General features: G+C 35.5%; 1 protein-coding gene across 1 annotated transcript in view; it reads right to left on the bottom strand.

Moving 5' to 3' along the window:
- Window positions 1–6,853: 6,853 nt before the first annotated feature.
- The window catches only part of LOC141348573 (probable methyltransferase-like protein 24), a 31,258-nt gene continuing 19,608 nt past the window's right edge, over window positions 6,854–18,503 (bottom strand). Inside the window, exons 5-6 of the mRNA XM_073852851.1 lie at window positions 17,213–17,438; window positions 6,854–6,982 (exon numbers count right to left, since the gene is read on the bottom strand). Of these exons, the coding sequence (XP_073708952.1) occupies window positions 6,854–6,982; window positions 17,213–17,438 (355 nt within the window). The remainder of the gene's footprint in view (window positions 6,983–17,212; window positions 17,439–18,503) is intronic.

Genomic DNA, 18,503 nt, shown 5'->3' on the forward strand with positions numbered 1-18,503 from the left:
AGTAATCCCAAGGACTAAAACTGCACATGTTTTGGTAGTCAATGTATATTCTTTGTCAGGCAGTTCTGCTGTAAGAGCCTCTGGCTTTCTGGCGGGTTCAGGTTTTCTTTATTACCTCCTAAAGTACAAGTAATTTGGCACAAACACATCTAAGTAGGCTATTCAGTAGGGTTGTGCCGATAGACGATAGTATCGTATATCGACGATAGTCAGAGATATCGCCTGTTGCTGATGCCTTTGACGATAGTTAGACGATTATTATTATTATCCGTCAACAAAGAACTTAACTTTAGCAATGCAGCACAGAGAGTCTGTTCTAGGATGCTTCAGAAACTTGCCGCGGTATAAACACACGCATAGAGAGGCCACCGCGCCTTAACGCACCTCGCGCAGTGAGAATGGGAGATTTTCATCATCCAGTACAGTGGTACATTAACTGATTCTAAAGGGAGTGTTATATTATATTAGCATTGCAGTCATTAGGATAACAGAGGTAGTAAAACCTGGTTCAGGCTGAATTAATTACGATGTATCATAATCAGTCTGTATACAGTAAACATAAACATTCATCTCAGTAACGTCTATAGGCGTTAATTAGAATTACGATGCGATCAGATGGCTCTAAACATACGCACGTGAATTACACGCGCGTCACTTCTCCGCATTCAATATGAACTTAACTACAACATCACCTGATGACAACCTTCAGACATACAGCGGTAACATTATGGCAATATGACGGGTAAAGAAAGATTCATTCATTTACATTCTGGCACGCACATTTACAGCTCACTCACTGGCGATAGCAGAGAATGAAACCGAAAGTAACTTGAACAACTCCGGCAGAACTATAGTCAACGCTCTGTACACGTACAACTTAATCATATGCCAAAATAAAGTCTACCTTTACAAAACGAATAAGGAATTTAGTACAGAGATAATTAATTAAATTAGCACGATAGTATCGTGTATCGGCGATCTCTCAGGCTGACGATAGGGCGATATGAAAATTGAGCATATCGCCCAACACTACTATTCAGATTATTAACATTTAAAAGGCAAGCGGGTGAAAAAGAACGCAACAGAAAACGCGTAGGCTAACGTGCAACTCAGCGCGTTGCGTTCAAATCCTGCCCACATCTGTTTGCAATGCATATATATATATATATGATTGCCCCTTTCCAACGTTTCACTTACAAGCCCCGTTCTACCCCAAGAAAATGCTTAACGTGCAACTCAGCGCGTTGCGTTCATATTTTACTATATATTCTGCTTGTCTGTAAATGTTATATCATTTATTAATAAGGTGTGCAGCTACTGAACTTGGAGCTCCAAACAGTTTTAAGTCAAGGTAATTCGTTCTGGAATGTCCCGTTTATCATTAGAACACTCCTGGAAACGGAACTTCAAAGGCGTAATGGCGAATCATGATTCAAAACGGAAGGCGTGAAGTGGTCATGTGATCAATGTGTTTAAGTCATAATTTCGACTTTTTATCTCATAATTTCGACTTAAGTCATAATTTCGACTTTTTATCTCGTAATTATGACTTAAGTATGTCATAATTTCGACTTTTTAAGGCATGGATTTTTTTCTGACCTGGCGGAAACGGGCTTCCATAGCAAACCGTTTCAAAGCAATGCATACATTTGGAGGTATATTTTGAATCATTAACCCTTAAAGATCTAGAAAATTTTTGTGCCACCTGAGGCACCAGTACATTTTTTATTTTTTTTTTTTTTTTCCAGACCTATTCTAGGAGTCAGACATCAGTGAAGGAAAATTTTTTTTAAATAAAGCATATTCTTATGACGGTTTTTGGGCATTTTTGTCCATTTTGCACCTATGTGTAACTTTTTTTTTTTTTTTGACGCACAAGGGTTAAACATTTAAGAACAATAGTTATTTTTAGCCGTGGACGAGAGTTCTTTGAGAGTTCAAAGACTGGAAAAAAAATATTTTCACATTTTAAAAATGTCATTTTTATATTGTATTTATTTATTACTTTTAGCAGTATTTTTGAGTCACCTCACATTCTCCTGTTTAGTAGTTTAGAGAATCGCTGCATCCTTGCATTAAACTTATTTTTATTTTTTTGTCCTGCAGTTACGTGGTTTCCGGCGATGCTGACGGGAAGTTGAATATCTGGGACTGGAAGACGACTAAACTCTATCATCGGATCAAGGCGCACGATAAGGTGTGCATCAGCGCGCTCTGGCATCCTCATGAGACGTCCAAGGTGATCACCTGCGGATGGGACGGACAGATCAAACTCTGGGACTGAGGCAAACGCAAATGCATCCTTCTCCTCTCTCCTTCCTGGTGTTTTCATCTCTGTCCTGAATCTGGGCTTTTAACACTGATGTCAGATTATTATTATCACAGGGCTGGTATCCAGTCATAAACACACACACACACACACACACACACACACCAGAGACTTTAGCTCATGCTTTTTGTTTTATAATGAATGAATCTGTATCTCCAGTGTCTCACATTTCTGTCTTTTTGAGGATAATAAATGTCTCTTGTTTATTTCTGCTGTCCGAGTGTTTTGGTGGATGTAGACACTTCTATAGTGACGACAATGAATTACAACGAAGCAATTGATTACATAAAGAAGGTCTTGAATGAGGGAATAAACTCCGCAAATTGACCGTAAGACGTTGCTCATATTGTAAAATACTGCATGTGCTATTTAATCATTTAAATAACATTCTTCTGAATTATAATTATAGCTATTAGTATTATTTTATGCATTGAAATGTTATAATTTAAGTCAAATTATTTTTGATTCATTAGTTTTAATTATTATTTAGTTGATGGTATTTTATTGTTGGTGCACAACTTAAAATTGTAAAAAAAAAAAAAAAAAGTCAATGAAAAACAAGCATTTGGGTCTGTAAATGCAATTTAAAACATGTATTATTATTTTTTTACTATTGATTAATTTACTATAATTTGATTTAATTGCATTTTAAAACCTGAATTATATAAATTAATTATATTATATAATTATATTAACAGTTTTAAATGTCTTAATTTCTCTATTTAAAAAAAGTTCCTTTTTTATGTTTGAAATTAAATTGATGATAATTTTGTTAATTTAAATATATATTTACTATAGTTGTGTTATAGTTTTATTTAAATACATTTTAAAGTATACATTTAATAAACAGTCTTATGTATTTATTTTTTATTTTAAAGATTATAAATTTGAACAGCGTAAAAAAACAAAACATTTTAAATAAACTGTTTCGAATATGTCTATTATTTGTCCTTTTAAAAGGTTTTTTTTTTATTTGTTGGTGCACAACCAAAATTTATTTTGTCCTAAAGTCAACGCAAAACAAACTGATATTCATTTTTATTATATTTATTATTTACTATAGTGTTTTTTAAATTTTGTGTATTAATTTTATTTTAATTTAAATGTCTATTAATTTGTCATTTTAAAAGTGATTTATTTCTTGTGTTCTGTTTTAATTATTATTTAGTTAATGGTATTTTATTGTTGGTGCACAGTTTAAAATTGAGTCTCTAGTTCATTTTTGTCCCAAAGTCAATGAAAAAAAAAATAGATGAATAAAAGCATTTGGGTCTTTAAATGCTATTATAAGTATTATTTTATTGTTAGTAAATTAATTTAATTTACTTAATTTATTACTTATTTTTCTAATTTACAGTACAGTTGTGTTATTGCGATAGTAATATATGTTGTTTTAATATTTGTCATTTAAATATTCAGAATATTAATATATGTAAGTATATGTCTGTTGAGCTCTTTGGATTCTTTATAGAACTTTGGATTGGAAGAATTTGGCATTATGGGTAATTTAGTTCTTCACTGGGAATTTTCCTATTGACCACACTTTTTTCTTTCTTTTTTTTTTTATGAGGAACTGCACACTGGTGGGTTTTCAGGGTTCAAACAAGGTGCTTAAAGTATTTAAGATTCGTTTCGCGGATCATTTGATTCATATCATGTTTTCGGAGCGCTTTCGCGAATCTTTTTTCAGTTTTTTTTTTCAAACAATTAGGGCAGTACAGTTATAAAAACAAAAAAAAGGCAAAAAGTATACACAAATACAAATCCCTTGTACTAAAGTAAAAGTGTAGTGATACGTGCTTCACTTTATTTTTGCAATTTTTTTTATTAGTATATTTTTATCTATTTTTCTTTTTTAGAAATTAAAATAGAAGACATTGTTCGAAAAGTGAGATCTCTGAATGAAGTCCTTAAAAATAATAATAGTAGTGCTTGAAAATCCTGGAACGTCCTGGAATTTTATTTTACAGTCTCTGTACGAACTCTTGGTTTGTCATTATAACATTTATGCTATTGCTTAAAACATATTTTGGCCCCTTCACAAATAGAGCAATCCCATAATGCACTTAGGCAATCTCAGTCAAAAAAAACAGCCAAGGTGACATTCATAAATATATTTCAAATGCCTGATTCAGGTTTAAATGACTCAAAAAGTGGCCTTAATTGATCTGAATTCACCCCATTTTTATTAAGCATGTTAACATACCATAAATATATTCTATTTTGTACTGAAAAATATATATAGCAAAATAGTCATTTTGTAAAAAATGTATGAATTCAGTTCACCTGATATATCTGAATTCATCCTATCAAGCAACATGTTAAAAAAAAATATACTATACATAAATTTTATTCTGTACTGAAAAATAGTCCTTTCAATTTAATTGCAGTCTGTTTCAAATGCATTTTGGGTGATTTTTACACCAGGTCTTTTCACAAACAGATAGCTACCACAAAACCAGTCATAAGGTTAAATTTTACAAAACTGAGATATATACATCATATGAAAGCTCAATAAATAAGCTTTCTATTGATGTATGGTTTGTTAGGATAGGACAGTATTTGGCTGAGATACATCTATTTGAAAATCTGAAATCTAAGGGTGCAAAAAATCAAAATACTGAGAAAATCACCTTTAAAGTTGTCCAAATTAAGTTCTTAACAATGCATATTACTAATCAAAAATTACATTTTGATATGTTTATAGTAGGAATTTTACAAAAAATCTTAATGTAACATGATCTTTACTTAATTTCCTAATGATTTTTGACAAAAGAAAAATCAATAATTTTGACCCATACAATGAATTTTTGGCTATTGCTACAAATATACCCCAGCGACTTAAGACTGGTTTTGTGGTCCAGGGTCACATATATTATTATTAAATGCTTATTTTTTACCTACAGCAGAATAGTCATGTTATTTTAAGTTAATTTTCAGAATTTAAATAAAATATTATGAATAATTAAGTGCTAAATTTTACTTGTATAATAAAAATTGTGTTCTAATAATCCCATTTTTACTTTACAGTACAATTGTATTTTTGCAATAGTAATTGTTTTTTGTATAATTTAAAGATGCTGTTCTGAATGCTGCTACTACTATTGTTATTATTATTATTAATATTTTATTCATTTGTATAATTTAAATATAGTTTATTTTGAATTATAATTTTTATGAAATTCTCAAATTTTACTTTACAGTACAATAGTGTTATTGCAATAGTAATATTCTTTTATTAATTTAAATGTATAATTTAAAATATTGTTCTGAATACTTCTATTATTTTATTTATTTTATCGTTTAAATAAAATGTTTATTTTGAATTATAATTTTGTTTAATTCTATTTTACTTTACAAAGAATATTTCATTTTTATCATTTAAATAAAATTTTTATTTTGAATTATAATAATTATTTTATAAAAAAAATATTTTACAATAAATTTTTACTTTACAATACAATAGTGTTATCGCAAAAGTAATTTTTTGTTCATTTAATTTTATTTTAATTTAAATAAATAATTTTAATTTACATAAAATGTTTATTCTGAATTTTATGACATTCTTAAATGTTTACAGTACAGTACTGTCATTGCAATAATATTTATTTAGTTTATTTTTTAGATTTTAAATAAAAAATATTGTTCTGAGTACTACTACAACTAATTTTATTTGTATTATTATTATTTTATTAATTTAAGCAAAAGGTTTATTCTAAATTCTAATAACTATTTTATAAAATTCTCAAATGTTTACTTTACAGTACAAGAGTGTTATTGCAATAATAATATTTATTTAGTTTAATTTTTAGATTTTAAATAAAAATATTTTCTGAATACTACTACAACTCATTTTATTTTTATTATTATTAAATTCTCCTATTCACCATACAATGCTGTTACTGCAGTAGGTATTATTTCTTTATTCATTTATTTTTATAAATACAATAAATTAAATATTATTCTAAATAATAATGTTTTTGTTAATGTCTTTATTTATTTTTTGTTAATATTTATTAAATTAATTGTTATCATTTTTTTTTTTTTTTTTAATTCTAAATAATATTATTTCTTTGTTAAATCTGTATAACACACAGTTGTGTTTTTTTCCAGCTCAGATCTGACCGGAATCGTTACAAACTTTTTACGAATCTCTTGCCTCATTATTTTTCTACGATTAAAAGCTGAAGCTGCTGTTTGTCCTGGATCCTCACAGCGGAAGCGGAAACCACTCGAGTACATCTGATAATCAAACACACATTTGACCAAATGCAGAAACACTCCATTAGCGCTTTGTAATGGCTTTTGGTCTGTGAATGCAAAGCCTGCTGGGAATGAATGAGTGTTAAACACATGCTCCAGTCAGACACCAGTGATTCCTCAGATTGTGTGATGAATGTCAATAATAGTTTTTTTCATCATATCAAGAGTTCTGGCCGTGATCCACCAGAGTTTACTGTGGCAGATGTGTTGTGGGAAAATGTTTAGTTTTTAATTAAGTGTGATCTCAAGAACAGGTTTTTCTTAAGGAATCAAGCAGGCGTCCTGTGTGAACCTTTCAGGCTGTTTGGCATCGAGCTGCAGTTTGTCCATATGCTGCTGTCGCCTTAAAAACACAAACAGCAGATATTTCTCCTTACAGACATAGTTCACCTAGAAAACAATGTTTCATCCTCATGTTGCTCCAAATGTATTGCTTATTTATTGGTTTTACAGTTATTATAGTTAATCTGAAATCATTAAAAATAACTTGTTCTTTACTTGAAATCAAAATTTCAAGATAAATACTAACAAACAAATAAACAACATTTCTCATTTTCTCATTTCTGGATGTACTAAAATAGAGCTGCGAAACGATTAGTTGCAATTAATCAATTCAAAATAAATTAATGAAAGTTAATGTTTGCATATTATATGTGTACTGTGTATATATTATATATTATTATGTATATATAAATACACACACATACATGTATAAATGAAGAGAAATATGTTACTGTCACGCCAGGCCAGCAGAGGGAGCCCTTACCCCCACTGACTGTTGCTGCTCCCTCTGCTGCCTCTATGGTTACTTCCTGTTTATCAGACATAAAAGCCAGCTCATCACACACACACATCGCGAAGTATTGTTTTGCTCCAGCGGACTCTACCAAGCGTTTTCCTTTGCTCTCAGGTTTCCTAGTCTCCTTGTTGTTCCCTAGCCATAGTTCTGTTTTTGTTTTCCCAGTCTTAGTCTTAGTTTTCTAGTTTCTTGTTTTCATTTCATTGTTTCATTTGGACTGCCCACTTGGATTTTGACCCACGCTTGTTTATTGGATTACGCTATTGGATTGTCTTCGCTGTTCATGTTTGCTGGTGTTTTCGACCCTGTCTGTCTGACTACGATCTGCTTAATAAAGCCTTGCATTTGGATCCTCACTCTTGGTCGTCCCGTTTGTGACAGAATACTTCGCCATACCCCGGATCCAGCGGCTTTACCCACCAGCAGTACAACCCACCAAGAATGGATTCAGCAGGAAGTTTGTCCAACCCCGTAAGTCTGCTTTGCTCCATCTTTCAAAATGGCCGTCCCATCGAGCATTATGTGGAGGAGTTTCTTACATATTGTTTTTTGGCACCTTGTGATGAGACCATGTTGAAAGAATGCTTCTGGAGTGGACTTGATCCAGAGATCAGTTTTAATTTGCCTGATGAAGACCCCAGTTGGACTCTCGCACAGTTCATCAATTTTGTCTTGTTGTTTTGCAATACTCCGGTAACTGTGGGTGATTTAGATGTGCCACAGTGCAAAATGTCTGCTAGCCCAGAGCCTCAGCATAAGATGTCTGCCAGCTTAAAGCCACAGCACAAGATGTCTGCTAGCCCAGAGCCTCAGCACAAGATGTCTGCCAGCTTAAAGCCACAGCACAAGATGTCTGCTAGCCCAGAGCCTCAGCACAAGATGTCTGCCAGCCTAGAGCTACAGCACAAGATGGCCACCAACCCAAAGCCTGTTCACAAGATGGCTACCTTTCATGAACCTGTTCACAAGATGGCTACCTTTCCTGAACCTGCTCACAAAATGGCAGCCTTTCCAGAATCTGCTTTCGGAATGACTATTCTTCCTGAGTCCGCGTTCAAGATGGTCACCCAATTGGACTCAGCTCACCAGAAATCTACCACGTCTGACTTCTCTCGCAAGATGGCTGCCACCCCAAGGCCCGATCACAAGATGGCCGCCATCCCCAAGCCTGTTCACAAGATGGCTGCCACCCCCAAGCCTGTTCACAAGATGGCCGCCATCCCCGAACCTGATCACAAGATGGCTGCTGTTCCTGAGCCAATTCCCAAGATGGCCGCCCTTCCCGAGTCTGTTCACAAGAAGGCCACCGTCCCAAAGCCCGTTCACAAGATGGCTCCCGTTCCTGAGTTCCTGGTCAAGATGGCCACCACGCCAGAGCCTGCTGCAAAAATGGCTGCCACGCCAGAGCCTGCTGCAAAGATGGCCGCCACGCCAGAGCCTGCTGCAAAGATGGCCGCCACACCAGAGCTACCACGTCAAGCCATAATCCTGATGCCAACGCCTGCTAATGCTACGTCAGCCAAGCCAGCGCCTGCTCACGCCACATCAGCCAAGCCAGCGCCTGCTAACACCACATCAGCCGAGCCAGCATCTGCTAACGCCACGTCAACCAAACCATCGCCTGTTAACGCCATGTCTGCTGCTCCTGTACAGTCAAGTCACGACACAGCTCCTGTTCTTGTCAAGTCAAGTCACATCGTGGCTGCTGCCTCTGCAAGGTCAAGTCAAGTTACAGCTAATGCTCCTGTCAAGTCAAGTCAAGTTACAGCAGTTGTTCCTCCTGAGCCAAGTCAAGCAGCACTTCCTGAGTCAAGTCAAACAGCACTTCCTGAACCAAATCAAGCAGCACTTCCTGAACCAAATCAAGCAGCACTTCCTGAGCCAAGTCAAGCAGCACATCCTGAGTCAAGGCAAGACACCCCAACACTTCCAGAATATAAGCAAGTTACCACAGTGCTTACAGAGTCACATCAAGACACAGCAGTACCTCCTGAATCATGTCCAGCCGCCGCTGTCCCAGCAGAACCAACTCAAGTCACAACCACTCCCTCAAAGCCATGTCAAGTCACAGCTGCTCCTGTCACGCCAAATCAAGTCACAGCTGCTCCTGTCACGCCAAGTCAAGTCACAGCTGCTCCTGTTACGCCGAGTCAAGTTACAGTTGTTCCTCTCACGCCAAGCCAAGTCACAGCTGTTCCTGTCATCCCAAGTCAAGTCACTGCTATTCCTGTCACGCCCAATCAAGTCACAGCAGTTCCTTCCAGGCCAAGTCACGTCTCGCCCGAACATCCAGAGCCGGGACATGTTTCGTCTGATCTGCCAGAGCCTTCGCTCCCAAGCCACGCAGAGCCTTCACTCCCAAGCCACGCAGAGCCAACGCTCCCAAGCCACGCAGAGCCAACGCTCCCAAGCCATGCAGAGCCAACGCTCCCAAGCCATGCAGAGCCAACGCTCCCACGTCACGCAGAGCCAACGCTCCCAAGCCTCACGCCCACTGACCCGGAGGGCATTCCTCTGCCAACTGCGCTACCTGCTATGGCAATCGCCATTTTGAGTGTGTGGGCTGCACACTGCGCCCCAGTTGCCTCTTCGGCCCATGAGTCTGCCCACAAGTTTGTTCTGGAGACCTCATCTACAGGCATGTCCGCTGCGCCTATACCTCTTTCGGAGGTGGCGTACATAGCGGAACTTCACGCTCTGCCCGCTCCGCCAAGGCTTCACGCTCTGCCCGCTCCGCCAAGGCTTCACGCTCTGCCCGCTCAGCCAAGGCTTCACGCTCTGCCCGCATCGCCTGTGCTCCCTGCTCTGCCAGCACCGCCAGTGCTCCCTGCTCTGCCAGCACCGCCAGGGTTCCCTGCTATATCTGCTCCGCCAGGACTCCTTGCTCTACCTGCTCCGCCAAGGTTCCTTGCTCTGCCTGTTCCGCCAAGACTCCTTGCTCTGTCTGCTCCGCCAAGGTCCCTTGCTCTGTCTGCTCCGCCAAGGTCCCTTGCTCTGTCTGCCCCGCCAAGACTCCCTGCTCTGCCTGCACCGCCTAGGTTCCCTGTCATCTCTGTCTTGGCGTCTGGGGCCGTTCCAGAAGTCTCTGTCTGCCCAGGAACTGCCACGAAAGTCGTTCCTGAAGTTCTCGTCTGCCTGGTCACGGCTATGGAGGCCACGTTCTCCCATGAACTCTCTACTTCTCTCCTTGCTCTGTCTGCCTCCTCTATCTCTGTTCTCCCCAGGTCCCAGTCCATAATGCGGCCTCCTGTTCCGCCCTGGAGGGCTTCTACGCCTCCTGTTCCGCCCTGGAGGGCCCCTGCGCCTCCTGTTCTGCCCTGGAGGGCTCCTGCGCCTCCTGTTCCGCCCTGGAGGGCTCCTGCGCCTCCTGATTCGCCCTGGAGGGCTCCTGCGCCTCCTGCTCCGCCCTGGAGGGCTCCTGCGCCTCCTGTTCTGCCCTGGAGGGCTCCTGCGCCTCCTGTTCCGCCCTGGAGGGCTCCTGCGCCTCCTGATTCGCCCTGGAGGGCTCCTGCGCCTCCTGCTCCGCCCTGGAGGGCTCCTGCGCCTTCTGCTCCGCCCTGGAGGGTTCCTGCGCCTCCTGCTCCGCCCTGGAGGGCTCCTGCGCCTCCTGCTCTGCCCTGGAGGGCCGCTCCGCCTCCTGCTCCGCCCTGGAGGGTTCCTAAACCCCTTGCTCCGCCTTCGGCTCCGCCCTGGAGGGCTTCTACGCTTCCTGCTCTGCCCCGGAGGGTCGCTAAGCCTCCTGCTCCGCCCTGGAGGGCTCCTAAGACTCTTGCTCCACCTCAAAGGACTGCTCTGCCTCCAGCCCTGCCCTGGAGGGCTCCTGAATCTCCTGCCCTGCTCTGGAGGGCCTTTGCCCAACCTGTTCTGCCTCAGTCTCCTGGCCCCCCCACCGCTCCCCTGGACTGTTTCCTCCTGTTGTTTTTTGGAGCGTCTGGAAGCCGCTCCTTGGGGGGGGGCTATGTCACGCCAGGCCAGCAGAGGGAGCCCTTACCCCCACTGACTGTTGCTGCTCCCTCTGCTGCCTCTATGGTTACTTCCTGTTTATCAGACATAAAAGCCAGCTCATCACACACACACATCGCGAAGTATTGTTTTGCTCCAGCGGACTCTACCAAGCGTTTTCCTTTGCTCTCAGGTTTCCTAGTCTCCTTGTTGTTCCCTAGCCATAGTTCTGTTTTTGTTTTCCCAGTCTTAGTCTTAGTTTTCTAGTTTCTTGTTTTCATTTCATTGTTTCATTTGGACTGCCCACTTGGATTTTGACCCACGCTTGTTTATTGGATTACGCTATTGGATTGTCTTCGCTGTTCATGTTTGCTGGTGTTTTCGACCCTGTCTGTCTGACTACGATCTGCTTAATAAAGCCTTGCATTTGGATCCTCACTCTTGGTCGTCCCGTTTGTGACAGTTACATTTATATGTAAAATATTTATAGTTATATATAATATAATTTATTTTTGTTAGTTGGGGTGCAGCTGAAATTAAACAAAATAATAATATTAGATGAAAAAAGTTACAACTACCTAAAAATAACATTTTAATATTTAAAAGTTTATTTTGAAGTACTAAAATTACTAAAACCAAAAAATAAAATAAAAATGCATTAAAGATGCAAGATTTTTTTTTTACAATAGTACATTACAGAATTATTAATACTTAAAATGTAAATGAAAACTGAAAATATAAAAATAAAAACATTTAAAATAATAATGTAAACAATAGTATCACAGTGATACTATAAAACTAATTTTGTTCATTAATTGAACTTGTGTTCATTATATAATTGAAATACAGCAGAAATAAAAACTAAATATTGATATTAGATGAAAAAAGTGAAAAAAAAATTATGTTTTGGCAACTACCTAAAATTAAGTTTATTTTTAAGTACTAAAATGAGAAAAACAGAAACGAAAATGTATTAAAGCCAATAGATAACAAAAAAATATTATTAATAAAAAAATACTAAAACTTAAAATGTAAATGAAAACTAAAAAAAAGGTGAAAAATAAGGTTTAGAATAACTGAAATAAAAATGCATTGAAGCCAAATAGATGATAAAACTCATAAAAATGACAAAATACAAAAACTGAAAATATCAAAATAGAACTAATTTAAAATATAACTAAAAACAATAATGTTATCACAATGATACTATAAAACAGATTTAGTTGATTTATTTAAATTGTGTTCATTAATTGAAATACAGGAGAAATAAAATAAATATAAGCATCAAAAGAAAAATTAAGAAACTATAACAAAAAATAAATTCAAGCTAAATAATTAAAATAAAAAACTAATAAAAATGACAAGCACATGGCAGAATTACTGTAAGGAAATTTCAATGAAAACTGAAAATACTTACGATAGTATATAAATAATACTAAAATTGCTCAAATGTATGTGTTTCAGTGATTTTGAGTGTAGAAAGTCTTTAATGTCAGTCTGTTTCTCACACAAAGCATCATATGACTAGGAATATAGTGCAGGAGTCAGTATGAATGCTTTTATGATTCTTTTGTAGTGTTTTTAGGGACTTGGACTTTTGTATGGAAAGAAGCTGCATTATTACTATTCTTCAGTCTGTGTTTTTCTGATCCAAAGAAAAAAGTGAAGAACAGCATCTGGCAGTGATTCAATGATGGCAGAGGTTTCTGTCACTTTAAGGAGGAGGAGGGAAAGTAGGCCGCGTTTATCCAGGACGAGCTGCTGAAGGTGGGCAGCGCAGAGACTGACCTGAATTACTAACACAAACCACCAGAGACTCAAACCTTATCTCACTTATTTGAAATAGAAGTCTTCTGTAACGTTAGAAATGTCCTTACTGTCACTTTGGAGCAATTTAATGCATCCTCAATAAATAAAAGCATTCATTTCTTTACATTTTCCATTCCAAAGTAGCAACAGTAGTGTATAATGTACCAAAAGATTTCTATTTAAAAAAACTGCTGTTCTTTTGAGCTTTCTGTTTATCTGTGAATCCTGAAAAAAATTAAATGTATGACGCTTTCCACAAAAACATTAATAGTTTTCAACATTAAGCAGCAAATCCGCATATTAGAATGATTTCTGAAGGAGCATGTGACGCTGAAGAGTGCAGTAATGATGCTGAAAATTCAGCTTTGAGCACAAAAATAAAATTACATTTTAACAGATATTCACATAGAAAACAGCTGTTTTAAGTTGAAATAATATTTCACAATTTTTACTGTTTTTGTTGTATTTTGGATCAGAAAAGAATTCTTAAAAAACATTAAAATTAAAATCAAAGCACTGATAATTCTAATAATAAATCAGCATATTAAAATAATTTCTGAAGGATCATGTGACGCTGAAGACTGCAGTAATGATGCTGAAAATTCAGCTTTGAGCACAAAAATAAAATTACATTTTAACAGATATTCACATAGAAAACAGCTGTTTTAAGTTGAAATAATATTTCATAATTTTTACTGTTTTTGTTGTATTTTGGATCAGAAAAGAATTCTTCAAAAACATTCAAATTAAAATCAAAGCACCGATAATTCTAGTAATAAATCAGCATATTAAAATAATTTCTGAAGGATCATGTGACGCTGAAAACTGCAGTAATGATGCTGAAAACTCAGCTTTGAGCACAGAAATAAAATTACATTTTAACAGATATTCACATAGAAAACAGCTGTTTTAAATTGAAATAATATTTCATAATTTTTACTGTTTTTGTTGTATTTTGGATCAGAAAGGAATTCTTAAAAAACATTAAAATTAAAATCAAAACACTGATAATTCTAGTAATAAATCAGCATATTAAAATAATTTCTGAAGGATCATGTGACGCTGAAGACTGCAGGAATGATGCTGAAAATTCAGCTTTGATCTCAGAAATAAAATTACATTTTAACAGATATTCACATAGAAAACAGCTGTTTTAAATTGAAATAATATTTCATAATTTTTACTGTTTTTGTTGTATTTTGGATCAGAAAAGAATTCTTCAAAAACATTAAAATTAAAATCAAAGCACTGATAATTCTAGTAATAAATCAGCATATTAAAATAATTTCTGAAGGATCATGTGACACTGAAAACTGCAGTAATGATGCTGAAAATTCAGCTTTGAGCACAGAAATAAAATTACATTTTAACAGATATTCACATGAAAAACAGCTGTTTTAAATTGAAATAATATTTCATAATTTTTACTGTTTTTGTTGTATTTTGGATCAGAAAAGAATTCTTCAAAAACATTCAAATTAAAATCAAAGCACTGATAATTCTAATAATAAATCAGCATATTAAAATAATTTCAGAAGGATCATGTGAGACTGAAGACTGGAGTAACAGCTGGTGAAAAATTCAGCTTTGCGTCACAGAAATAAATTATATTTTAAAGTATATTCATATAAAAACTAGTATTTTATATTGTAATAACATTTTGCAATATTAAGTTTTTTTTTTTTTTTTTAATCAAATAAATGCAGCCTTGATGAGCATAAGAAACGTCTTTAAAAAAACTTCTGAGCAGTAGTGTACATCTACGTGCTAAATCTATAATATCCATAATTACGAGCACACAATAAATTGGTCATGCATTCCCTCATCTCTATTTATGTTTCTCCAGCAGATCTCAGTGAGTCACTGACAACAAAACTGCTGTTCTATGACGCTGAGAGAGCGAATGTAAAGCCTGCGCTGTGTTTGCAGTAAATGATGCGTTTCTCAAACACAGTCAATAACCAGTAGGCACATGTTAGCATCTCTAGAGCTGCTTCACACGTGTTTGGCTCTTCTCCATCTGGCAGAATTAAAGCCACATGAATTGTTTGTGTCAAACATCTCCATCCGTTCCTGTCGACTTCTGTTTAAGGACCTCGGTTTAATATACAAAGACTAAACTGTTGTTCAGGCGGATGATGGAAAGAACAGAGAGGAGTTTGAAATGTGAATATGACGGCTGATCAGAAATATATTTTGGATGTGATGCATAAATATGAAAGAGTTATTCATGGATTAAAGGTGCTGAAATGAAACAAAATGAGGTGAAATTAAATGTTCGTATTTTTTAATTTAATTTAAGCCTAAAAAGTCTTGAGGTCAACATTTTGTAAGATAAGGTAAGACACCGAAGACTGCAGTAATGATGCTGAAAATTCTGCTTCGATCACAAAAATAAATTACATTTGAGCAGATATTCACATAGAAAACAGCTGTTTTAAATTGAAATAATATTTCATAATTTTTACTGTTTTTGTTTAATTTTGGATCAGAAAAGAATTCTTCAAAAACATTAAAAATTATACCGTTATAAAAACCTACACTACTGCTCAAAAGACTGGGATCAGTACGATTTTTACAGTATGAACATATATTTATAGTAATATTTTAGATAACAAATCTGACACAATATATAATTTATACTTGAATGAAGCTATTCTGTTTCTTAATGAGAGCTTAAAACTAGAAAACACTATTTTTCAGGGATGTAAAATAAGGTAAGACACTGAAGACTGCAGTAATGATGCTGAAAATTCTGCTTCGATCACAAAAATAAATTACATTTGAGCAGATATTCACATAGAAAACAGCTGTTTTAAATTGAAATAATATTTCATAATTTTTACTGTTTTTGTTTAATTTTGGATCAGAAAAGAATTCTTCAAAAACATTAAAAATTGTACCGTTATAAAAACCTACACTACTGCTCAAAAGACTGGGATCAGTACGATTTTTACATATGACATTTTACTTATATTTATAGTAATATTTTAGATAACATAAATCTTACACAATATGTAATATATACTTGAATGAAGCTATTCTGTTTCTTAATGAGAGCTTAAAACTAGAAAACACTATTTTTCAGGGATGTAAGGTAAATACACTACCAGTCAAAAGTGTTTGGACAGTAAGATTTTCAATGTATTTTCTGCTCACCAAGCCTGCATTTATTTAATCCAGAGTACAGAAATTTTTTAAAATATTTTTACTATTTAAACTAACTGAATATATTTTAAAATAGAATTTATTTCTGTGATCAAAGCTGAATTTTCAGCATCATTACTCCAGTCTTCAGTGTCACATGATCCTTCAGAAATCATTCTAATATGCTGATTTGTTGCTCAAAATCCATTTATTATTATTATTATGCTCTTATGCTCTTTATCATCACTTTTGATCAATTTAAAGCATCCTTGATAAATAAAAGTAGTAATTTCTATAATTTCAGTATAAAATATTATAGTGACTTCAAGCTTTTGAATAGTATAGTGTATAATGTTACAAAAGCTTTTTTATTTCAGATAAATAATACAAATAAGAGTCCCCCCCAAAAAATGTCCTCAACTGTTCTAAATATTGCTAATAATAATAAAAAAATGTTTCTTGAACAGCAAGTCAGCATATTAGAATGATGTCTGAAGGATTATGTGACACTGAAAATTCACAATTTGATCACAGAAATAAATTACACTTTAAAATATATTCAAATAGAAAGCAGTTATTTTAAATAGTAAAAATATTTCACAATATTACTGCTTTTGCTGTATTTTGGATCCAATAAATGCAGGCTTGGTGAGCAGAAAACACAGAAGAGACTTAAAAAACATAAAAATCTTACTGTCCAAAAACTTTTGACTAGTAGCGTATTTACGTGCATCCCTAAAAATAGTGTTTTCTAGTTTTAGACTTTCATTAAGAAACAAAATAGCTTAATTCAAGTATATATTATATATTGTATAAGATCTAAATTATACTATAAATATAAGTTGATTGAACATTGAAGTGTATTTTATTGGAAACCAAAGAAAGACACTGATAAGTAGTATGTGTTGTCTTTTATCTCTAACCTGTCTGTGTCCGAAGTGGTTAAGGATGGCGGCGAGTTTCTTGGTGCCGCTGTGGAGTCTCTGGATGGGGACGGCGGGGTTTGGGTCTCTCCAGTCCACAGACAGGCGGTGGATCCACATGTGAGCGTCCTGCAGATGAGCTCGTCTGATGCTGGGGTCAAAACAGTGAACCTCACAGCCGGAGCTGGCCAGCAGACGCTCCAGAGCATCATCCTCCGCTCCCAACCTACGCAAACACAGGTATTTAAGCATTTATTCATGAGACGCTGTGTGTTACTGTAATTTTACCACAGTACGGCCACACCGGAAACCAGCTTTTACAATCGTAATCATGCTAAAAACACCAGTGCTATTTAAGTATCATTGAGATAGTATTAAAGTTTTCATTCATATTTAGATTTTTTTTTTTTTTTTTTTTTTTTCATTTTGATTTCAGGTCAAGTTTTTTTTCATTTTGTCACTTTTTTTGTATAATTTTTAATTTTAATTTTTTTAGTTATTTTTGTAAATCAAGTTAATAAAATAAGAATTGTTGTCTTCAATATAAAATAAGTTTAAGCTTTTTGTTTTATTTTACATTTCAGTTCAATTGTATTTAATGTAACAAAATATGGTTTTAATTATCTACACAGTTTATCAAAACAGTAAAATTTTCCCATTTATTTACATTTAAAGTTTGTTAATTTAGCAGATGGTTTTATAATAATATTAATTGTAAACATAGCTGCAAGCACAAGCAGCGATTACCAGGGTTTAAGCGCTTTCAGGCTTTTAAGCAAATATGGATAAAGACCTATTGTTTAGCAAGCTTATAACCACCAAAATCAGTGATTAAAAAAAAATGGGCAAAAAGTTAATTTGTCCCAGAAATATGATTTCCAGCTGTGGTCTGACCTCCTTAAAACGTTGCATGCTTGTTTAGAATCACCTGTCGCATATGCTCAGCAGGTTTCCAAGTTTTGAGCTTTCCTTAAGGCTTTATAGGATTTCAGGTAAATTTGGACAGGCCCCCTTTTCTAAACAACCCTGTTAAAGCTTCCAAAAGGGTAAATTACAACATTTTTAATAATTATTGACCTAGACAGTGCAGAGAATTTTTTTCAAAAACCTACAACTATATTTGCAAAAGTAGTTTTTTTATTTACATCTCAATCATTTAACAAATGATTTGATTGACAGCGGTGGTTCTAGAGGCAAAGTTGTCTGGAATTAAAAGTTTTGTCTTCTGATATGAATATTGTGAGTATGTGTGGAAAACCTCATAATATACAATCGCTTGCACCATTGAAAA

The sequence above is a fragment of the Garra rufa genome, chromosome 13, assembly GCF_049309525.1.
Source record: "Garra rufa chromosome 13, GarRuf1.0, whole genome shotgun sequence".
NCBI classification, from domain to species: Eukaryota; Metazoa; Chordata; class Actinopteri; order Cypriniformes; family Cyprinidae; genus Garra; species Garra rufa.